The 25983-nt window shown below is 26.5% G+C and overlaps 2 protein-coding genes across 2 annotated transcripts in view; one reads left to right on the forward strand and one right to left on the reverse strand.

Moving 5' to 3' along the window:
• Positions 1-841: 841 nt before the first annotated feature.
• On the reverse strand, positions 842-21638 carry LOC129983716 (arf-GAP with dual PH domain-containing protein 1-like). Its single transcript, XM_056093314.1, is given in 8 exon segments — positions 842-7524; positions 7527-7556; positions 11131-11353; positions 14494-14712; positions 15146-15295; positions 16732-16921; positions 18574-18799; positions 21222-21638. Coding segments are annotated over 8 exon segments (1440 nt in total). The 5' UTR covers positions 21556-21638; the 3' UTR covers positions 842-7456.
• The window catches only part of LOC129983717 (N-acylneuraminate cytidylyltransferase-like), a 33959-nt gene continuing 29602 nt past the window's right edge, over positions 21627-25983 (forward strand). The window contains exon 1 of the mRNA XM_056093315.1: positions 21627-21806. Within this exon, the coding sequence (XP_055949290.1) occupies positions 21647-21806 (160 nt within the window). The 5' untranslated portion in view covers positions 21627-21646. The remainder of the gene's footprint in view (positions 21807-25983) is intronic.

The raw sequence follows: 25983 nt of genomic DNA on the forward strand, positions 1-25983 counted from the left end.
CTGTTACCGTGACAAGACCCAGTCTTTCACAGCGTCCCTGAGTTCGCCGTCTAAGGTCCGCTACTTCTTGAATCCCTCGAGCACAGAAGTACCATTAAGTCCGATGTGTACTGCGAGACACTAAGACTACGCAGGTCCATCAAGAACAAATGACCGGGGCTACTCACGGAGGATGTGGTTCTACTCCATGATAACGCGCGTCCCCACGTCTCCATGGACACACCCGCGGAACTGGTCAGGTTCAAGTGGGAGCAGCTCGACCATCCGCCCTACAGTCCGGACATGTCACCCTTCGATTTTCATGTTTGGTTCCCTGAAAAAAACATCTGAAAGGGAAGGGCTTCAACACGGACGGCGAACTCAAGGACGCTATGAAGCACTGGGTTTCCTCACGGCCACAGGAATTCTGCGAACAAGGAATCATTCGGCTCGTTAATCAATGGGATCGTTGTGCTCAGGTCTATCGTTGTATACTTTGAATAAAGTCTTCATTTATACCCACAGAGTCGTTTCGTACCTTTTCGTTTGAACACACTTTGTACAAATATGTTCCAAATTTTATGGCGTTTTTTTTTCACAAACTTTCAAAAGATTTACTATTCGAAAATGACTTTTAGCGCAGAAAATTAACTTTTCGATAGTATTAAACTGAATGCGCACGATATTTTTTCAAATTTTAAATAATATATATTCTGATCCATAAGCCATGAAAATGCTGCGTTTCCAATCATGTTTCTGCAGCTGAGAAATTTCGAAACAGAATGAAATATTTAAAAGAAAGAAAAGCACGAAACGTATTAATTTTTGAAAATTTAATAATTTAGTAGAAAAGCAATGAAACAAAGATACAACTGATATGCTAAGTACAGAGAAAATTTTTATACATTATAAAAACTAGAACTGTGGCATATGTAATAAATTACTTCATACACATACACAAAAATGAGCAATTTACAAGATTACTACAAATGACTAAAATAAAATTTATATGATATATAGTGATATGCTTTTACAAATGCCTAATCGTTAATTGCATGATTGACAGATCTTATACCTAAATTACATACACAGTAAACCTTGATTTACATAATTTAATTTCTTTGATTTTTTCCCCATTCTTTTAATAAGTTTGAGACTTTTTAATATGCATTAAGTTTTTTGGTTGTTGTTACTATATATATATTATATAATTTATATGTACATTTAAGTATTTTTTAACTATACATTTCAAACAGACTATTCCATTTTAAATATCTTTCATATTCCAATTTGCTGTTTAATGAATATTTTTTCATGGTAATTGGTTCTTTAATTCAAGGATTTACTGTATTTATAAAGATATATAAGATCAGCAATAAATTTTTTTTCAAATATCTAAAACGACATCAATTTCAGATATTTCACAATAAGATAAATACCAATGCATAGTTTACCGGAAATACTTTGTTCTATAATTTTTAATATATAGACTGTCGTATCATCATGCTTCATTATAATTTAATTTTAATTGTCCTAAAATGATCATAATGAGCCTAAAAGTAATTAATATATTTAAATAAAATTTAATTTTAAATATTTATTTGACTTTTTGCAAGTTAAACGTTTATATTTAAATTGGAAAACAATTTCATGAAGTTCTTGCTATAGTCTAACAATGCCTAAAAAATACTTTATTATTCATTGCAATGTGACTATTATTTTCTTTTTGTTTATCATCATCTTGAATTCCTGACTGCATTTAACAATTTTATGAATAAAATTTCAATAATTTATAGCAAAAAAAAAAAAACTAATTTTAGTATGCATTGGAATGTCACCTTACAGGCAACTATGCCCAACCTACTTGTTGAACATTTATTAAAATTTTATAACTTGAAGTTCATTTATTCTAAATGAACTTCTCTAAGTAACATATGCATCATTTTGGTCCTAGAAAAATATTACACATTCAATATCATAATAAACATGTGATGATATTGTGAAAAAGTGATGCAACAAGAAATTCTGACTTAATAACGACAAATAAAACATTTATTATTTCATATAGATTTATATATTTCTGAATGAATTAAAATAAGGCTTTATCAACCTTATTTATATCTCATATCAAAAAAAATTTTTAGTTAAAAAGAAGAACATATACAGTTGCTGAAATTAGAATGCAGCAAAAAAATGTATAATGAATGGATGATATGGGGTTTTAAATAAATGTCTTAAAAATGTGTTAATAGTAAAAATTCTGCATGGCAATTATTGCTGTAAGAATAAAATATGACATATTGCATAAAAAGTTTACACAGTATATTTATGAAAGAAAAGGTGAACATACATTGCATATAAATATAAGTATTCTTAATTAAAATATGTCTTTTAAAAACTTGTTGTTTGTCAACTTAAACATCATAAAATTATCACTAGCATGCATTCTATACAATATATTATTGAAATGTTTTGTAGCAGTAAAAATATGCATTTTGTAAAAACTATATTCTTGAAGAAAGAAATAATTTTGGAAACAATATTAAAATCACCATATATATACCTTAAACAAAAATATTAATTTACAAGTAAAATTCTATATATTCTTCTAATAGCAAAATAGAGAATATGCCACAAGTAATAAATAGCTGTTAAAACCACCAAAATCAAGCAGTTATTCCTTAAACATATTACAGGTATCTCATATTTACAAATTGCAAAATATGAAAAGAATTAAGTGATATTTTTCATGTACACTTATTTCAAAAAAAAAAAAAAAAATGTGCTTATTTTCTTTTATTTCATGTTATATAAGAGAGATAAAGGAACTATAATTAAAAGGTTTAATTATGATAGTTGAAACAACTACAAAATGTTTTCATGAATTTATAATGGATGACATTTATAAATATGTGGAAAGATTAAAGTTGGTGCACAATCACTCCAAACCATGTCAATGGAGTATTCTAAACTCAATAATCAATGCAAATATTTATTAAAAATGGTATGGTGTGGATACTCAACCTTTTTAAATTTCCATCATGCTAATGAACTGACTAAATAGGGAATGTAAATAAGGAGAGGGGCTCTTGCTGTAAACTCTAGAAAAGTGTTCTCCTGGAGGATTGGTGTGGAATGCATGTGAATGATTGATTTAAATTGATAAATGAAAAAAAGAAAGAAAAGAAAGAGCATTGAGCACTTCAATGGCATGATCTAAAGTGATCATGAAAGGCCAAACTTACATACACTTATTAATAAATAATTCAATAATTTATAAAAACAAACTGTCTTTAATTAATATGCTAAATAACTCATAATTTGTTTTTACTTTTTAAAATCTGATATATTTGCAGTAATTTACAAAATATTTAAATTATTACAATAATTTGCAATATACTACAAAATGAAATACAATATATTTTAGCATAATAAAAATATTATACATGTTCCAGATAGAATGACCAAAAAATATGAGTTAAAAGTAAACACTATTTTTAATTGTGAAAGCATATGTCCTTTAAAGATATGTGCTCAAAGGTATATGATATGACATATAACATGTATAACAAACATTTCATTAAAAAAATTAATTAAAAATATTCTTTTACACTAAGTAAAGGATATGCATGTAGGAATCAGATATGATTTCATTTAAATCCTATAAAAATCATGACTAAACATTCATTGCATCTCAATTTCACGCTTCTATGCAATTACTACACAATTAATAATTATTACTGTAATTCAATACCATACATTTAAGATGGAAAAAGTGAATAAAATATCTAAAATAAATACTGACTATATGTTATTTACAGAATTTAAGTTACATTTTGTTATCACATTTCATATCTTGTTCCCTAGCTTATCATTAATTCTTTGACATTAGTCATAAGGAATTTTAGGCACATTTTTATGTTTCATCCTTCAGATTATGGAGTGTACAAATATAACAAAAAAAAATCAGTGTATTATTTGGATATTGAAAAAAAAAAAAAGACAAAATCACAACTTAGGAATGTATATAGTAAAACTTCGGTTTCTAATGGTTCTTAATCACAATTAAGAATTTCACTGTTGAAAGCATTTTTTTTTTTTTTTTTCCTTTGAAGTTATATTTCTTTAGGCTCAATGATACTAAGTGTTGAACAAATAAATGTAAAGAAATGAAGTTAAATACACTGCCAGAATACAATATTTATATCTTTCATAAATTAAAACATTTTACAAAACCAAATTATTTTAATATTAATTTCAAATTTTAGATTCAAATGTGCAATATATATATTATCAAATGTACAATATGCAATTTCATTTGATGCTTTATGTATAGATACAGCAAAAATATGTTTAAATGAGAATCTTAAAATGAGAATTTTAAAAATTCAGTAACTGAAATATAGATAATTTTGAATTGTGCTTTCTTTTAGTTTACCCCTACTGAAGAAGGGGCTCCAGATAAGAAAATGAGAAACTTTCAATATGGTAGTTGGTTCTCCTTTCCCTGGAAGATATATTAAAATAGTGGGGTTGAGTTACCTCTTCTTCCATGATGGGATACACTTGCTATAGGAGAGATTGTATTATGGCCAGTAACGGCCAATAAGACACAATCTTTATTCCTGTTTCCAGCATGATTATTCAATTATATTTGGATGCCCAGGATGAATAAGGGCAATGGAGTTGTTTTTATTTTAATTCACAAAACAGGAAAGACTGATGTTGACATATATATATATATATATTCTTTTTGGACTCAAATGTGAGTGTAATTAATCCCGAATCATTAACTCAATAATAAGAAATGCTTAAATTATTCAAATTCATCAAAAGAAGCATAACTTCAAACACAAATGCATTAATATGCTCACTCATTTTTTTTCAATAGTAAAGAAAAGAGCATTCACAGAAAAAAGGAAAATTTATTGATTTGAAAATGTATGATAGAAATAGTTCTTCCAGTTATGGCAGTGAAGAATCAATTTCAAATCTTATTTCAGGATAATAAATTTGAAATAGTTCATCTTGAAATCATATACCATTCAATAACTTTTTCTTTTCATTACAGTATTAGTATAGAGCAATTACTGTACACTGAAGGTTAGTTTAACTAGCAATGTATTTCAGAAACTTTAACTAACATCATTATTTCAACTAGATGATATAGATGTAATCTTTAGATATGAACTGTTATTTACATTGAAATACAGAATTTCAGTTTTCTTAGCAAAGACTTTTACATAAATTCCTTCTCAAGGTTTAAATAACTTTTTGTTAAAAGACATTTCTGTTACAAATATAGTCACAGTCACTTCAACATTCAGCTGAAAATTACAACATTGATAGTTTCTTTCTAAACATCAGCTACAAAAATATACATCCACACTATACATACTGCTCTTGAGGAAATATTTGCTAACTTTAACTGTAATTATTCAGAAAGACTTCTTTTCTCTTTCTTTTTGAAATCTAATAGGGAATTGACAAGCTATATTATTATGTGTGCCTTTAATATTTTTAACAATCTATACAAAAAAAATTGAGTAACAATTTTTTTAAAAAAATTGTTCTAAACAACAAAACTAAGTACAATTTTTTAAAAATTTACTATTTACCTAAAAAAAAAATCAGATTGTATAAATTACATTATTAAATTGTAATCTATAACTTATTATCTCACACTTATAACCTTAAATTGTTGTCTACAATAGATTTTTATAATAATAAAGGAAAAGAAAGAATTCATTGTTCAAAAAAGTATATTGCTCACAAAATATTATATTCAATAATAAATAAAAATTTGTGCTTTTGTGGTAACACTCACATCATCACAGATAATATCTTTTTAACCATTTTTCAAGTCTAACATGCAATATATACACACAAAAATGACAATTACAAACCTTAAAAGAGATTTCAATATATTGAAGCTTCAAAATTTCCAGAAATAAAAATTGCAATTTTTATAGATAATATAAATGAAAACATGCAACTTTATAATGCAACAATTTACTTTAATATTTTTCTTTTGTTATTAAAATTTTTTTAAAGTCAGATTAGACTGGGAAAACCCAATTTTAGATTCATTGTCTCAAACAGAAAAAGACTTGGTTTTGAACAAAACACACAAACTTTTCACATCAACAGAATATAAAAGAACCCAGATCAAAACATTTTTTGAAAGGATTAATTCAATTGTAAAAAATTCAAAAAGCTAGTTTTTGCAATGAGTAAAATTTACTTTTTTTGAAGAAGAAGAAGAATTTTATTAAAATATATATAAAATTTAAATTAGAATATTCTCATTATCATTATTCTCAATGGTAATCTAAGTAGCAGGGCCAAATTACCAAAGAGGCAACTGTCTAAATCTAAATTCTGAACAGCTTTGGGGGCTCTTAAGGTTTTGATTTCTTTTCACAAGATTTCCACATTATATTTAGTCTGTACTTTCATTTAACTCACAAGGACCATTTATGGAAGCTCATTGAAATAAAAATTATCTTTTAAATTTCAAAACACCATTCCTCAGACTTTTTCTTTTTCTTTTCTTTACTGTTGGTTTAATGATTCACCAGTAAGCAACTCTGACAAACTGCTTATTATTATCAAAAATTTAAAAAAAAAAATTTTTTTTACCAGTTTACTTAAAATTGTTAAATTTAAATCAAATTTTTTTATGCACAAAAGATATTCAAACGAATTTTTTTTTAATAGTATTCCATAATTATTAACATTGTTAACTCAATTTATCATAAAATTGTTCTTTAGCTGCTTATGTAGATATTAAATAAAATTAATAAAAATTTATATGATTTTGGAAATTAGGAAGAGTGCCCCATTTACCAAGAATTATCACTGCCTAAAACTCCAACATAACTTAATCTGATCTTGCAGATAGTTTTGCTTAGCCAGTTTTATATGTCTCCTATGATATTTAAAACATTCCAGGTTCAAAATAAAGAAAATTGGTCACTTTACATAATTTGTTTTATTTATATGGTATACGATTTTAAAATGTCATCAGAAACACAAATCAAAATATTGATATATACAAATGCATTATTATAATCATGAAAGAAAGTTTTAAAACACTCTGTATCTGTATATGCATATATATCTTATTGTCCATTGGTAAAAATTATATTAATAAAATATCATCTGAAGCATCTCAATATGAAAAAATGATGAAGATACAAAGAAATTCACAAGCAAATTGTAATATAAATTAGCATTATACAATTGATATTAAAACAAATCTTTCACAATTGGTTTTTAATCTTCTTTCAAAATGTAAATAACAAACTTTACATGATAATGAAAAGACTAGATGAATGATGAAAAATACTTTAAAAATATACAAAATACTTTCAATAATGTTACTTGAAATTATCTCCAGTGACATTCCCATGTTGCAAACTCTGAATATCGATACTGGATATTAGATTAAAATTTCAATCATGTAAGCATGCAATCAAGCAGAAGACAGATGACTGAAGGCATAATGTAAAAATATCACTTTCAATAGATGAAGTGCCGAATAGTGCTTCTTTTACGAACCAGATTTGCTGCCACTAAAAGTAAAAGGAAAAAGAATTACATGTAGAAGTTTTTTTTTTTTTTTTTAATATCTATAAATTTTCTGCTTTACGGAATATTAAAATATTAATAAGAATTAAAGAACATAAGAATAAATTTATTTAAAATTATCTGAAAAATTTAATAAATTAAAATGTGTAATCAAGATGTGTACCAGTGTGTGTGTGTGTGGAGGGGTTATGGTATACAAATTTTTAAATCTCTTGAACTTCAAAACTCAATTCCCAAAATGTTAGGCTATCTTGAAAATTATATTATTAAAATCTGTAGTAATTGAAAAATTGTTTCTAACACTATTTTGAAACAATAAGCCACAAGTTTTCAATGCTATTTAACAAACATTTGTAAACTATAGGTTTTATCAAATGTTACAAACAGAAATCCCCTAAACTAACACATTACAATAAACTAATTTATCAATTAAAAAAATTAATTAATCATTGATTTTAAAAATAAAAAATTTTATATTTGTATAACACTTTTCTTTTTTTAACCCAGCTTAAAACTTCCTTATAGATTCTGCCATTAAGAGGGAAAATATGATTCGTCAAACTGTCAAATTTATGAATACAAGCTAAAGATTAGAGTCTCTAGTGGGGGGGGGAGGCTTTCAAAATTTTTCTAAGTTAGTAAATATCTTATGCACTAAATGTATTATTTAAATGTATATTTAAAAAGTTCCATATCTCAAATAATTCAGGGTTGACTCATCAAGTATAAATCCAACATTGATTCTTCATGAAAATTTGTAACTATTAGACACTTAAAAAAATATTCTGCGAGCTGTAATTGATATTAATACAAAAAGGCCTTTCTATAAAAAAGAAATGAAATAAGATTGGTTCATTGTCAAAGATATCAAAATGGCACATTTTTTGTGAATTACACTTAAAATAAAAAAATTCTATTTTTCATAAAATACTTAATAAGCTGATGAAACAATGAATACTTTTCAATTAAAGGATAAAATACACTTTTCTTCTAGCTTACTTAATAATTTGATAAAATAATAATCTAAATACCATTAAATCCTAAAATAACTAGCATGGAATGGAATAATAATTTAGCTTATTACATTAAATTAATTGTTTAATAATTCAATTTCATAATCACACTAAGCTAACTTTCTTCTATTAAAGAACAAAATAAATGGGTTGCGGTTATAGTGATGAATGTCACTTTAAAAAAAGTAAAATTACAATAAATTCAATTCACTTTAACGCCTGTGTCTTTCACCCTATGTTAATTTTTCCAGGAGAAAAAAATAACTCATACTACTCTAATTTTAAAGTACATAAGAATAAATGATATTAGGTTGAACTCAAACAACAAACTGTTTAAGTGATATTAAGCAAAATGACATAATGAAAGAAAGATTTGTATTTCCATTCAATAAGTTTGTTGCAAAACAGAACAGCTTTTTGTTTACTCATAAGGAGGAAAAAATGAGTTTTTACTTTACAATCTAACATTTACCATTAGTTAATATAAAAATGAAGTTATATATAGTGTTACAAATTTAATCCACATTCTAATTGCCTTCATCCATTATTATATAAAATATAATTTAGTATATTATGAAATAAATAATATACTTTGAATATAATAAATATAAAAATTAAAAAGATATTATTGAAAAAAAAAAGATGAAACATTTGCAAATTTCAAAATTCACTCATAATGAATATGAATAATGCTGACAAAAAAAAAAAGAATTAATTTCATACACATAATTATGCATAATATCAGAATCATTATGCTTACTAGAAGGAACATTCTAATTTTATGATGCACACAACTAGTAGAAGAAATTTCAAATAAAATATATTCCATGCTTGTTATTACTATTGTTAATTTTTTTATTAAAACAGAATTTTCCTTTACATTCATTTCACAGAAATACTTTTGGCACATCTTCGCTAAAACAACAGTGAGCGTCAAAGCAAAATCATTATACATTAGCAGTTTTAATAAAATCTATTTGATAAAAATGAATAAAATAAAAAAAAATTAAATAAAAGTCTATTTACATATCAGAGTGCATGAATTCAATTTCTATAAAAAGTACTTTCAATGTAATTATTTTGTTCAATTCAAAGTTATATTATGTTTATTTGTTTTTTAGATTAATGTAAAATTTTTTAGCTACAAAATATCATTTTTGAATTATGGTCAAATAAAGAAAATTAGAAAAGAATAAATTACTAAAACAACATGAAGACATCCTATGTAATTTAGTTTAGTTTACATCTACTAACTAACAGATTTGAAGAGTATGAATTGCATTTATAAATCATTAGGCAGAAATTGGTAACTTTGTGATTCACCTTTTTTTTAGTTGTTGTTGGGAGGTGGCAGAAATTTTTAACCACTTTATTGATTAATGGATTTGTAGCATTTAATTTAAAATCCTATTTTTAAGCTATAAAAAGTTATTTTATGATGGGCTAAATGTTTCTGTAATATGATTAGCTAATATTTATCTGAATCAGCAGCCTACTCTCTCAATTTTCATGATATATCAAAGTGATGACAAAGTATTTGACATTAAAAAGCAAACTGAATGTGCATTATGCTCACATGTATGACAGGTCTCTGGTGGAATCAAGGCCCCGACACACAAAGTTAAAGAGAAGACTCAATCATCAAATTATAACTTATTTTAATATATATAGTTGAATTAAGAATTTAGAATTATGGTTTAACCCTGTACATTTCAGTTCAATAGTAGATAACTCATGTTTACAGTCGAATCCTCTTATATTTCCATGAATAAAATAAACTTAAAATCTCTGAGCCTAAATAAATACAAAATTTTTCAAAATCATTATATCAAAATTATTGGCACTTAAGAAGATTAAATATAAAGCTAAATTGAAAAGTTATAACAAAAAAAAAAAAAAGGTTAAAAGGAATGTAAAAATACTGCAACAAAACCAAGCAGTTATTTTTTTTTTTTTAAATCTTAACATTTCAAAAAAAAAAAAAAAGAATGTTAATTCCAGATTCAAGGTATAAAAAGGAGACAATTTTATTCATGCAAATTCAACATACAAGAAACAACAACATAACAGAACAATAAACAGAAAAGGATAACATAAACATGACAGTTTAAATAAAAGTATAAATTTAATATAAAATAATAAATAAAATATATTCGCTACAATGAAAAGGGAACATGTTTATTAAACATCATTCTTGAACTCCAGATAGTCCTTCTTAAAGTACATGTAAATTCTTATATATATATATATATATATATATATATATATATATATATATATATATGAATGCTTTCAAAGACTATGGAGTTTATAAAAATCAAAAATCAAAATTGCTAAGTATCATAATTATAAAAAAATGGGAAAATGCTATTTAAATCTATAAGCTAAAATTTCATAATGAATACATGTGATTTTCTTTTTTAATTTTATTTTCTTCATAACGAAAATGAAGTTTATTTACCATCTGAAGACAATAAAATACATATTTAAAAAAAAATTATGGCAAAAGTAGATGTTACACATGTTTATTAATTCAAGAACTCACTAGAATTATCTTGAGGTGTCAGGGGCCTTTCAATAACACTTTGTAACACCTTCATCCATTCTATCCTGTCTTCATCTTTTTGGACACCAAATAAGAAAATTCTATCTCGTGTGCGTAATGTAAATCCATAACCTTGTTCTTTCATACCAGGAGGAACACCTTTTTTAACAGCAAAACCATCTGCATGATACCCCAGAAAGATTTCTCCTTTGGGATAAGGGTCCTACAGAAAGCACAAAATTAGAGAAAACATCAATAAATGACTTAACTAATATCTGCTACAAAAGAGTGCTTATACTGAAAAATTTTATGTTTTCATACAATTCAATATAGCTATGAAGCAATAAAATTACTCTTTAAAACATTTGGGGGCAAAAATATACGATAAGAAGATATTATATCAATCTGGTATTTTGTATCAGACACATAAAAATAAGAAATACATGAAACTGATACAGATTAAGACTATCAGGTAGTCAGTATCAGTTTTTAGACTCAATCGTTAATCTTCTCAATATCCTTTCTTTTCAATTAAGCAATGCGATATCAATCTAACATGCAATATTAGGACAGTATAATCTATCTTGTCTTGGTGATTCTACTAGCATCCGTAACATTATTAAAACTAGATATTATTATTATTCCCTTCTATTTTATATATATAACTATTATTCTCTTTATTCTATATAACATCCTGATACATTTCTACCACACTATCAACAAACCACTTCCTTTCATCATCCATTTGCTAATCAATATCAAAAATAATACTCTTCAATACTTTGAAAGAGTTTCTTCATCAGTAACTCTTTCAAAGAAATGTAGTTCCAATTTGGAATTATATTCATATCAGTATCAGTTACAAGTCTCACTGCAAATGTGAGAACTAATATCAATAAAGAACTCAGTTTAATTCTGATGGAATAAGAATCAGTTATTTGTTATATAAAGTAAAAAAGTATAAAGTAGAAGGTGCAATCGTGTATCAGTATCAACATGTACCTGATACAGCAAAAAATAGAGTATCAACCTACATTACAAAAATATACACTCAGGTGACATCAAAAGATTTGTAAATTTTTTAAAATTGTCATTTAAAATATTCAATTGAATAGAAATATTAAGAAACAGACAAAAAGAACATCTATCCAAACATCAGAAAGCAAATAGTAAGATCTAAATTACTTTATCACAAAAAAATTTCAAGTATTTTTTTGCAAAAAGAATAAATAGGAATAAGACTTCCTTGCCTTGACAGACAAAAAGAACATCTATCCAAACATCAGATAGCAGATAGTAAGATCTAAATTACTTTATCACAAAAAAATGTGAAGTATTTTTTTGCAAAAAAAATAAATAGGGATAAGACTTTATTACCAACTTTTTAAAAGTGAATTAGATTTATATTCGATTATAGGGGGAAATATTAATGACAATTGATAACTGCAAGTTTTATTATATTATTGGTTATATAGTTATATTTTTTAAATTGTGTTTATAATATTACAACTTCCAAGCTTCATATTTTTTTTTATTGTCAACTACTGATAATTTAAAATTACAATATTTGTCCTCCAATATCCTTGTGTTGGTAAAACAAAACAACAACAAAAAAAAATTCAACAGACTGAATCCTGATAATCGCTTGCTAATCAACAAGGGAAGATGTCATAGCTTGTTAACAGACAGTGACAAAACCTGTGATTCAAAATTCATGCATGTCATTATTCATATCATGCAAACTTTTTGAATCATTTAGCATATTGTTTCCTGATAATATCTAAGTTGACTCATAACATTCAGCTGATGAACTATGAGCTGAACTCATAACTTTGATGACTCATATCAAATGATCGTGTCATACAAAATTCTGTCTGTATTGTTCATGGATCAACATGTAAGCCATTTCAATATGAAGTATTACAATGATTGTTGTCAAAGAGAGAATGCAGTTCTATACCTCTGTTGCTCATGTGATTATTATAATTATAGTAAAATTGACTGCAACAAATTGCTACTGAAGACAGCATATTAAAGTGAAATCACTAAATATTCACTTGAACATATTGAAATGAGAAAATAACACAACAAAATTATTTCAACATCACCAACATTTCTTGTAAATATTATCTCAAAGAAAGTATCTTTGTTTCAGCATATAGTATTTATATTTTAAACAAAGTGCAGAAAAGTCATAAAAAGTACTTGTTGCTATTTTGTTAAGATAAATAAGGTAAGAAAAGCATCTTGCATCTTGTCTAGCAATTTGAAAAGTAGGTTTCTAGAAAATATTCATTTATTTTGATGTACATACACTATTAATCAAACATCAATAAACAGAAATTCACAGATGTATGCTATTATGTATAAAGGATTGCTAAGCTGTTCCTGAAAAAAAATACCTCAAATCAACTTTGTAATTTGATCACTCTATAATCAAGATTAAATGAAAATTACTATACTACACCTAAGTGAATATATAAAGTTTTTAAGGGCACTTTTTAAGCATAATTGTAAGAATGCTTTTCAGTGTTATTATTAAATTATTTCAATGTTTCTATCAATATTTAATCTTGTATTTTTCTTTCACTGTGTAACTCTTAGGAAATAAAGATTCTGTTGGATTTTCATATTCTTTGACAGTACCGTGATTTTTTTTCTCTCTTATAATCTTTTTGGTGAAATCTAATAACAAATACCTCTAAGAAATTAAGTGATATAGCTGATATGTTTAACAGCATACTTGCAACACCATTTTTTTTTTAATTGGCATGCTTCAATCTATATAAGATATTGCTTAACATGCAACTAAAATACAAATGCCATTAAAATGTTGCCCATTTTACACCAAGAATAAGGAAGTGTAGTTATAATACCATTTAAGACACTGAGCTAGATTATGTGTGTGCGTGTGTAACTTATTAAATAGTTGACTGCTATAGGGAATCACTTGTACACATTATATAAAACAGCTGCAAAGCTAAAGTTACTTATGGCTTAAATTATTGGCTTACTTTCCATCAAAATTCAACATTTAAAAATTCTTTGTAGAAGGAGTTACAGCTATCAAGCTATGCATGCGAGATTTAATTGAAAATGAGCATAGTCAATATTTCCAACAAAACAGTCATCAAAACAGTTAAGTGGAAAAGAACCTATCCATTAGACAATGTAACGCTACAATAGCAAAAATGCAATACTATCTCTGATTGATTAGATTCTCATCAGATTAAAGGGGCATCAGTTCTGAGTGTTCAGTAATACAATATAAAATCAGCTCATAAATCGATACAAAAAATCTATTGGTATAGCAACAGTAATACTTATAAAGGAATAATTAAAGTAACATGAAATACAACATACCAAAGGATCTTCAAGATACATGAGTTTACGATCATCTAACGTGAACCACCGCCATTTATAAGCATCACTAGACCTAGGACCAGTTTTAAACATCCAACCTTCTTTCAAGAAATCTCTTGTTAGGAATTGAGATAACTCGAGCTCACTTGTTCCAGGATATGCAATACGTAGTTTATTGAGCTTTACAGAACGAATTGCCACGTACCAATCTACGATAGCCTGAAATAAAACAGATGCATATAAATAAAGAAATGTAAAACACATCAAAATCTGAAAATTATAAAATAAAAATCTGCAAAATATACATAACTTTTGGTAAAATTTGCAGATTTTTTCTTTTTATAAATTTTTTTTCAGTTCCAAAGTAAATCAAAATAACTCTTATAGAACTTATTTTCTTTTAAAATCTTTAAGTATCTCTCTCTCTTTCTTGTCCCTTGGATAGATATAAGAGATATTAATGAGTGTATGTATATATATATTGCTTTAAAAACTCTTATATATAGTGGAATTTAGGAATTTCCACCTCAATTTGTAAAAAATACTTTATCTATTTCAAGTTATTCAATAAAAATTCAATGCAAGAAAAAAATTGGAGACACAATTAAATTAAAGAGAAATATAATATAAGTAAATAAAAAAAAATACTTACTGAACCACTTGAGCTATATACAAAAATATTTCTTGTAGATCCATCTCTGACATAAGTTAATTGTGCTCCATTGGGATTGCCAACTTTTTTTGGACAAAATGTCATATTTAATTTGGAAATTTCAATTTTTGCTTTGGGCTCTTTATGAGACTGAAAAAAAAATCCAGGTTACAATAAAAATTTAATTCCGATATATAAAAAATTATAGATAATATATTTTGTGGGATAGTATACATGTTTAATGTAATAACTTCATATAATGCATATTTTTTTTTTCTGAATATAAGATTTTTGATACTAAACTAGAAATGAAAAATAATAATAAAATAAATATAAAATAATATTTTTCTATTCTGTAAATGAAAAGACCATCTGATGAATACAATTCTGCTGACGTATTACAAGACTTTGTATTTCAAAAACAAAGCAAGAAGGAAAAGAAAAGAAAGATAGGATTTATTTTCAAAATTTGAAATCTTAATTTTCTGAAAATAATACAAAACTGAAGTCAAATTTATTTCTGTTGAGAATTTTTAATTAAGTAATTTAATTTGTAAGACAGAAGAAAAATGACACTTCAAACTTTTAAATTCATTCAGACAACAATAAGCATTGAAACAATTTATAACCCTATGCCACTTAAAAAATGTGCATTAGAAAAGCATCTTATGTAATAAATATCTTACCACCAAGATAGTGGAATCTATTAATTAGACCCATTATAATACATTACTGATTCATGGAATGACTTTACAGACCTCGTTATACAAAAATTGAGAATAATTGATTTTAATAATAGCTGTTTATATTACTAAAATTAGATTCTAACTGAAATGCAATTATTTGAAAAATTCTCTTCATATCATATAATCTTTTTAGTTAGCTTTTTGAAAAAAATTTCTAGATTCCAAACAATTTAAAAAATTAATCACACATACCTACAGCAACCTTAATCAATGTCTTTGAACTTATACAATAATAGAAAGATGCTAAATATATCCACATCTAATAACACTATAATGTTATACACTACAAAATCAAGAATTTGATGCCATATAAAAATCCACTCACATGAATATATTACAGCAGCATTATAATGCATCTTCTCAAGTTCTACACATTATATGAATGAAACAAATTAATGAATATTAATATATTCAACTATTTAAACAAACACAAGAAAAAAATAATAAATATCTTATTCAGATATTTAACCTCCTCAGAGGTAAAGCGACCAGAAGCTTTCCTTTTATTTGAAGTAATTTCTAAGTTAATATATTTTTGATTAAAATCTAAATATTTATTTCAATAAATTAGGGCAACACAATGAATGTTTCATGAAATACAATTCTTTTTTTACCTGAACAATCATTATTTTTTGAAATGCAAAGATTTAACAAAAACGTTTGTCACAGTTAAAAATTTCATAATATATAAATTTCTTAATTCCACAATTTTTTCTAAAAATATTTAGATGGTATGTATTAAAAACCAAGTTCAGAATGAACAAATATTATGTGTGGGAATGAGGAAAACGATGCAAATTCTAAAACAGGTTACAAGACATAGAATAAAAATATACTTACATCTTTCACATAATACTTTAATGTTCCATCTGATTCACTCAGGACAAATTTTCTTTGTTGAAACCTTCCATCCTCTTTACCTCTCTTCCATAAATAACCTTCCATAAAACCTGATGTGTACACTTGTCGATCAACATTTATAAATTCCTCTCTTTCATATTTGGCTCGAACGAATTGTTCCTTTAAGACACTGAAAATGGGAAACAAATTAAATATTAATAACAATTTAAGCATAAAAAAGAATATTTAAAGATGCCTTCCCTATTGCATATGTTTGTATTTGCGTTTCAGCCTTTATAATATCTATCAAAATCAATTCCAAAAGCTACATGCATCACAAAGTTAAATGAACTCATTCAATTATTAATCTGATAAGATTCGCTTGGGTAAAAAATAATTATTTGAGAAAGTTCAGAATTTTTTAGTATGGAACAATCATGTTATAATTGGAGAGTTTTAGTTTTCCTTCAGAGATGGGTAGCAATGGCTTATCTCTTTGACATGGTTTTGGCAGAATACATATAATATATTAGGGGTAATTTTTTATACATATATTGAGGTCTCTTTTTTTTTTTAATTTTTCATTACGATAGTGATTCTAAAAGCATAGACAGATTGCCAAAAAGCAGCTATTTCTAAAAAACCTTCAAAATTTAAGTCATGTATGATAATATTCATTGGGAACAAAAATAGTGAATCTTAAACATATATCATATGCAACAGCTTATAAAAGAGTAAATAATCTCAGGGTATATTATATTATCTGGCCCTTTATCCTATTTAACTTAAAGAAATGGCACATTCACCAAATAGTGACTTGGCCCTGGACAGATAGCATAGATATTTAGAATTTTTGTGGCCCTGGACAGAACACATTATGAGGCTTGTCTTTTAATAAAATTGTTTATATTTACATTTCAGCAAATTTTTAACATGTAAATGATTTATTTTAAATTAACATATTTAATTTTCCTTGCGCATGACTATGTATCTATTTTAATTTCTCTATTGCTCGGTATCCAAGTTTGTGTGCAGTATTAATGAAACAAACATTTGACTGTACAAATATTTTAATACCTAAGTGAATGTAATTAAATATATATAGTATCTTGACTTGATAGCTGTTAATATTATCCTATTATTTTATCATTCTTAGAGTTTGTATTTTTTAAACGTATTTATTATTTATTAGTCAATTAAAAAAATAAGATACTGCATAGGCAGTAATGCTTTATCTCCATAGTAAATAGTGAAAGGGTTATCTTCTTGTGCCTTTGATCATATATCAAACATGATAATTGAAACAAATCACTTCACAGACAATAAAAATCAAGTAGTAATAAGAAAAAAAGATCTTAAAAAATGATATTACCAAATTAAAGGATTAAATTAGGATACTATAATGACCCAGTATTATTATGATGCATATTATTTAAAATAAACAAAAACATTTCTTTTTATCTCATGTTTACTACTACTGAATGCTTAATACTTGGTGAGAAATTTATTTAGATAATTTAAATATCTTTCTACAAAACTTATAGGTAAGCATAAAATTAATAGACAATTTTTTAATTCATCTTTATAGCAAACAGTGCCTTTTATAGGTACTTTGTATCATGATATAAAGTACTTTATTACATTGAATAAAAGAATGTAAGTAATTATCAATCAAATATATAATGCTATTTTTAAAAAAAATAAATTAAAAAAAACAGAAATTCAGAAACAAAGCAAATATTCTGCAATTAAAAACAACATTACAACTTTAAGTAAGCAATTACTTTTATTGAAGATAATATAACTTAAACAAATTCATAATACTATATTAATTATAATTACTCAGGATCTGTTGGGCATGGCCTTCGATAACATGCTGGCATGTGCATTTCATATTTTGCCTTTGCCTTCAAGTTTCCAACCTCCTCCATCATATTTACTTGCTCTGCATCCCAATTGTCTAAAATAATAGATTTTACTTTGCTGATGTGAGAACCTAAATTTCTGTGAAATCCAGCACAGGAAGTACAAATAAAAACACCAATATTGTAGGAACCCCATTCTGGATCTATTAATGAAAAGCAGGTATTAGTATTTAGAAAGAAAATATATAAAACATTAAGAGAAAATACTCAGGAAGACTTCATTAAAATTATACAGACTATCCAGACTAAAAATATTTTTTTAAAAATTATCATATTTATAATGGCTTATATTAAGAGGATTCATGCAATAAGCTGGAAAAATTAGCTGTATTCAAGAAGCCCACTTTTCAATTTTTTTCTAGGTTATTTAAGCTAAATTAAATGCTCCAAAAAAGATAAATCTCTTGCTTTTATTAAAATCAAAGTTCCTTTTTAAAATCCTCTATCAACAAAATGGATTGGATGAGGATATCAATATTTCATCCTGTTTGTACAGTAAACTTTTGATTAGTCAGTTTAGTTAAAAATATTATTATTTTAAAAATTGTTTACTTTAAAAGTATATGCATTCACACTGAATAGCATATATGATTTTATGTTTCTACAATTAAATTAAATATAATTTATCTTGAAATGAGTAAGATATTTTTTTTTCTACAATAAATTTTTAAAACATACAGAATACTGCAAAAGAAGAATATATAAAGTAATAAAAACACACTTATTCATACTCTGTAAAAAGATGTCAGGAATCCTGAATAAAGATGGGTTTTAGTATAAAAAAGCGATGTGTTTAATAGTATGGATAATGTAGAATATGAGAAAACAGAGAATTGCAACCTAACCTCTCCCCCTTTCTAATCACATAACCTCCTTCTGTCACATTTCATAAAATAGTTCAAAATCTCTTATATTTAACAAAAATACTAGTATAAATTCAGCTTCCTAAAATGTGCTTTGATTTTACACTGTGGAATCAATACACTGTCAAGCAATGTTTATGAATACAGATTAAATTATCTAAAAATAATGTTTTCATTAAATAAATAATCCATTTATCAAAAGCAAAGCTGTGTTATAGTTAATCTTAACATCTACCATTCTTTTGAGAGTATTTATTTATTTATTTACAATTATCATATGTATATTTGCCTAGATGCCTTATATATGATAATATTAGAATGGTGTTTGTTTACATAATTATTTTATTAGTTTCAATCTACATTTAATTTTAAATTCACAGTATATAATTAAGTTACCTGATTAACATGAACTATATTTTCACTTAATAGAAAATATTTAATGCAGAATGATATAGAAAAAATTAATATCTAAGTATATTAAATATCTAATGTCTATAAAATACTTTTTATAAATAATTTTAAAAAGCCCCCAAAAATATTAGTAAAAGATCAATGAATATACATCAAAAAACAAATCTAATTTAATGTGGTACTCAAAGAAAAGTTTAAAGGGGTGGTAAAATTCAAATATGCAGGTAAGTCATTTTAGATTAATTATAATCAACAGTTTTTTTTTAATTTCCAAAACTTTAGATTTAAAAGTAATTTAATTTTGAATAAATTCAGTTAATCAAAAATTATAATTCTCAATAATTTTAGTTGTTGAATCAAAAGTTTTTTTAAAGGATATTTAATTATTTTTTAATAGAAAAATCAGTATCCCTTTTGACAGGTACACAACTTTGTAATAATTGAATTTCCAAACTCATTTATTTTCCCCAATACCCTTAAAAATTTAAAATTAAAAAAATGCAATAAAATGTTTACTTTTATCAATAATTATAATCAATATCATAAATTTAAGCTGGCATATACCTTCTATAAGAAATACAAAAAAAAAAAAAGTTTGCAAACAAGTATCAAGCTTCACAAAAAATAAGCTGTAAAAGTAGCTGTAAATATTTATCTTGTTGTAATAGAAATGCAGACAAAATTTTACATTCAAAATAAATAGGAAGAAGTGCAAAGAAAAATGGGAATTCAAATGAAAAGATTCTTTTTTAATTCGACACTTAAAATCGCCCATTTAAAATGTAAAATTGTGACTATAAATGTCCATTTTAATTTTAAAAAGCACCTGATTCATTCTCATTTAAATGGGCATTGCAATCGTCCGAGAATGAGTCATAACTGACCGCACCTATGACACTTTTAAATCTTTTAAAAATTTTAATAAATAAACAATTTTAGAACATAAAATCAATATTTTGAATATAATTACCTCAAAAAGAGTTTTTAACAGCAATCTTCAAAAAGTGATAAAATATTTTGCTTACAATTTTTTTTCTACAATTCTGTAGGGGTGTGTATAAAATATGCTAAATATGCATTGTTTACAATTCATCAATATCCGATGAAAAATACTTACAATATTGCAAATATATCCAAAAAACTTCTAAAAAGTTATTTAGAATAATAAAAAAATATTAATCTTTACATATTAAAGATGTATAAATAATCAAGAAACAATAAACAAAAGGTGTCATAATAAAACAATGGATCATTCACCGTTCAAAGTTCCAAACAAGACACAAACACTTACTTTTTTTACAGCATTCCGCACACGTACTGTTACCATTTCTTTTCACTAATTCCTGTAACTTTTTACGTCTAGCTTCTGCCATCTCCACAGAAATAAAAGGTGTTTTACTATTGTTTCCCTCTTTAATATTTTTATGAGTCATGTGTGGTTTACCATGTTTATTTCGCCCGAACGGGCGGAAGCCATGTTTAAACTTCCTGACCTTTTGCCCGGTAGATGGCGGTATGCTCTTTACTTTTGCTTCTGACAATCCCGCTAGTTCATCTGCATCTTCCGAATCGTTTCGTTTTCTCAAGCAACCAAAAATGCAGGACGAAGTGTTCAGAAAAAGCATTGAAACGAAGAATGCTTTTATTAAAAAAGTAAAGAGATGAGACTACGCTGAAGAACACACCCTCGTATAGCGTCCTTGCCCGAAAAAAATTATGGAAGGAAGAGGAAACACGACGTCCGGTATTGGATGCCATATTTGCGGGCTTGTATTGGCTAGAGGAGGAAGTAAGAGAATTCCACGGAAAAATGTTCGTTCCATTGCAGGCTTACCATTATTAGCTTGGGTTTTACATCCCATGCTTGACTGTAAAAGTAATTTTCTTTTTTTAATTCCTTAGCCATGCATGTGCTTTCTAATTTTATTCATGCATGTTTAAAAGCTTCCACTTGTTAAAAATAGTTGCATAAATGAATCAGCTCTTAAAATTTATTCCATTACGTCGTCTTACAGGATGTTCCATGACATTTATTTCATTCGTATTATAAAGTCGATTGGAATATTCATATATTTCCATCATTTTTCATATTTAAATTTATATCAATGATATAAGTAATGAAAGTGAATCCTTTTTAATATCCCGTAGAATGAACAAATATTTCATAAAATACGTGTATCTCTCTTTTACACTGCAGATGGGTTTTCCAAAAATGCCGTATAAATAGAAATTGTGCCGTTCGAATCTGTTTTACAACTGAAAAATAGATATATGTTATATTTATAAACTACACACAAAACACACTCATGTAAATATTTATTTATATATGTCTGTAAATAAATGACATTCTGAATCATATATATTCATTGCTTGAATTAATATGCATTATTCAAGTAGGATTTAATCAAATCAAAATATTTATACCATATAACAACCTTTGATAATGTTAAACTGAAACTGAAATTTGCATGTTTTTCTTCTATTCTATTAAAACATCATGCAATATGAAAAAATATGTATTTTAAAAGTTAAATGATTATAGATAGATAGGAAATAAACACATGTTCTTCAGCATTTTCACTTTCGATATTAAATTTCACTTACTCAAATCCGAACAAATGATTGAAAAAAAAATTATTTTATTGAGTTTGTTCTATTTAATTTTATCATAATAGCTGGGTTATTATTTCATTTCCTTTTAAAAGTGTTCTTTAAAATATTCCTGCACTGTATAATGCAATCGTTGTTTAAAGTAACCATATAACAGTACTTAATTATAATTAGACTACAAATTATCAGATATTTTGATAGCTTTTTGCATATACTAAAATATGCATTTTAGGTTTCTTTGTTTCTTTATTTTAATTAGAAAATGGAAAATAATCGCACAAACGAGTTTTTTACTTCCTATGCCAAAGCTATTAAATATTCTGTAGCTCAGAAGATATTTTTCTACAGGGAATTTACCTTTTAAGCTGTCTAGAACTTCTCAAACAGTAAACTTTTCTAGATAGTATTCTTTATACATATGTGTAATAATGCATATATTTTACTCTCAATATACATTTCATAGAGGATTTAGTTTTTCTTTTCCTGTTCTGTTTTATTGTAATTATTGATTAATTATAGTCAAAAAGAAACAATGGCTTTCATTTTAATTTAAATACCTATGTAACAATTATACGCTCATTTTTCTTTCTACATATCTAAACTCTTCAAAAATTAATATTCTCGTTTGAGTGTTTGAATAAAATGCTATATCCATTATTATATATGAGATAAAACCCATCTTAGTACTTTCAAATAATAAGACGACTATTCACTGCTTTATTTATATATTTAAAATAATTAGAAAACCGAAGAAGTCCACCAGCCCTAAACACTGATTTGATTTCGTCAATTTTTATTTCATATGAAAGTTCATGAACCTTAGATATGTCATTGATGATCACCATTTCCCAACACTCCATTTACGAGAGAAGTTTCAAAAACACTATTTCATTGTACATTCTCTAGTGGAGGTGGGGGCAACTACCACAGGTTTCTCCAGCCTCAAACATTATATCGATTTCGCTAATTTTTATTTCATTTGAAAGTTTATGGCATCTAAATGAGTCTTTAATGATCGCTTATCCGCCCTTCTTGCCTTCCATTTTACTGAAGATATTTCAAAATCATATTGGTATAGCCACCCTAATTTTGGCATCTAACATGAATTCTTCATTTTCCGTGTATAATTCGACAATCAGAACACAAGTGCAATTTTGAATAGAAATTTCATTTGTTGCAATAAGATGCAGTTCATTAGAGTTTATTCTCTTGCTAAATGAATGCTACGAATTTTGTAGGTGAACAGCTGGTCGTTGATGGCGGCTAGTAGTGAATTATGATAGATGAAACATTTAAAAGCACCGTATAATTTAGTATTATATCATAATGAATTGGTTCCATATGAATAACAAGTAATTAAATAAGTTATCTTAAATGCATTGTCTACTTATTATATTTTAAATTGCATCCTGCTAAATCATATTTCATCTAAGATCGCATCTCGTTCATTCTATCTTTTGCATTCTGTGAATTATTAATTCATTAATTCTGTGAATTATTCTCAATGAAAAAATCACAGAATAAGCGGAATTTTTTAAAAACCTTAATTAGTTCAATGTCTTATTTCGAAATAAGACGAAAATTATTTTAGAAAAAACATTATAAATTTCAATCGCAGTAAGAAGGCAAGAATGATATGATATTGCTCTTCTTCCAAATTTAATAATCAACGAGAGGTTGTTTTACCGCAACTGCAAATGTAATGCGAATTGACGAATTTATCTAATATATCTTCGGCAATTTCGAGTTTCAAGCATAATATTCTCAAGCGAAGAAACTAATGCCTTATATCAAATCACAGAAGCACTATAAGCAATTATAGATTTGATATTAATGCAAAGAGAAACAAATACTTATTTAATTATTTTGTATATTTGAAATAAATAATAGATTGTACTTATATGGGCTTTGTGGTATGGTGGAAAGATCCCGATGGTGGGATCGGAGAATTCCAAGTTCGAGACCCGAATTCACCGAAGTACCACCATACAAGCGATTTAGTATAAGTTAAATAAGTCTGGGTCAAATGTTCTCTCGTTGTTTAGAGTAATGTGTAATAGTTTAGAGAGAGGTTGCTATCTCAGGTGTAATCCTTGTCATCTGACCATGGTTCAAAATTAGGACATCTATCCCAAAATAATCCTAGTATTACTTTAAAACGGGATGTTAATATAACTAAAATTAAACTTTGTACTTGCGCTTCATGTCAGATTCATGTATTTTGCATAATTCTTTATGTACTGATATATGTTGGCAAAATTTCTGTTTCGAATTTGTGAAACCACAATTTAGAATTGTTGATAGTAGCCTTGTAATAAGTTAAATGTTATTTATCTGGTGTATTATGAAAAATTAAAAGATAATGTATTCGTCCTCGTCATTTAACCGCAGTTAAAAATTACGAACTCCGTCTCACAATAATCCTGCTGAGGACTCCAAGCGGGACGCTGATGCAATCAAAATAAATCTTCATGCATTCGTGCACGTTGAAACTGTGTATGAGTCAATAGATATAACAAGGGGACTAAAAGGTGATAAAATTAGGCATAGCCTTCGTCATCAGACCACAATTTGAAATCACAAGGTAATTTCCAGAACACCCCTCTCATCGCTTCAAACAGGATGTTAGTCTACTAAATCAGCAATGTGTAATGTAATGTCAGGGATACAGCACGAATTATTTTAAAACAGATTCATTAACTGATGACAATTTTTTTAAAAAAATGTAAAATCAGACTGATTCATTTCAATGATACCCTCTAAAACTATTTTTTATTTCTCTGTGGACTGTAACAATTTTTATTCCTGTAAAAAATCTTTCCCGGCAAAGACAGAAGTAGGAATGGGGGAAAAAACGTCATGAAGTTCGTCACAAAGGATGCAATTCAAAATTGTTCCTTATTTCTCACACTAAACTCGCACACAAATTGCAAAATTTCCATTTTCAAGGCAAATGATGTTCTTGGAAAAATACACACTCAAGTTTTTCTGTCAGTTTTAGGAAAATGTGTTAAATATCAAATAATGAATAAATGTTCAATGTTCGGATATTCTTGAAAAATAGTAAAATGTTATGGCTGTGAAAATTTGGATTAGTTTTAAAGAATAATGAGATATTTTACTTCAGTTTATTTTGGTTTGGGTTTACTGTAACTGTGATAGATAATACGATAGATAACTTCAGAAATTATGACTGTGAAGCTTATAGAATGTTAACGTTTCAAAGAATATCTTGCAGCAACAGACGAGAAATGTTCAAATTCCCGCCTGCATCCATTGTCTCATTGCAATCCTTTAAAAATTATGTAATAAACAAACATTTTTTACATGCATGTAATAAAAATATGACGTAGATATACTGTTTTTAAGTTGAATCTTTAGCGGTTAACATCGAAATGTTTTTTTAAAGTCCCTCAAATCCCCCTTTTTAAAATCAAGCGATA

This window comes from Argiope bruennichi, chromosome 9, assembly GCF_947563725.1.
Source record: "Argiope bruennichi chromosome 9, qqArgBrue1.1, whole genome shotgun sequence".
NCBI lineage: Eukaryota > Metazoa > Arthropoda > Arachnida > Araneae > Araneidae > Argiope > Argiope bruennichi.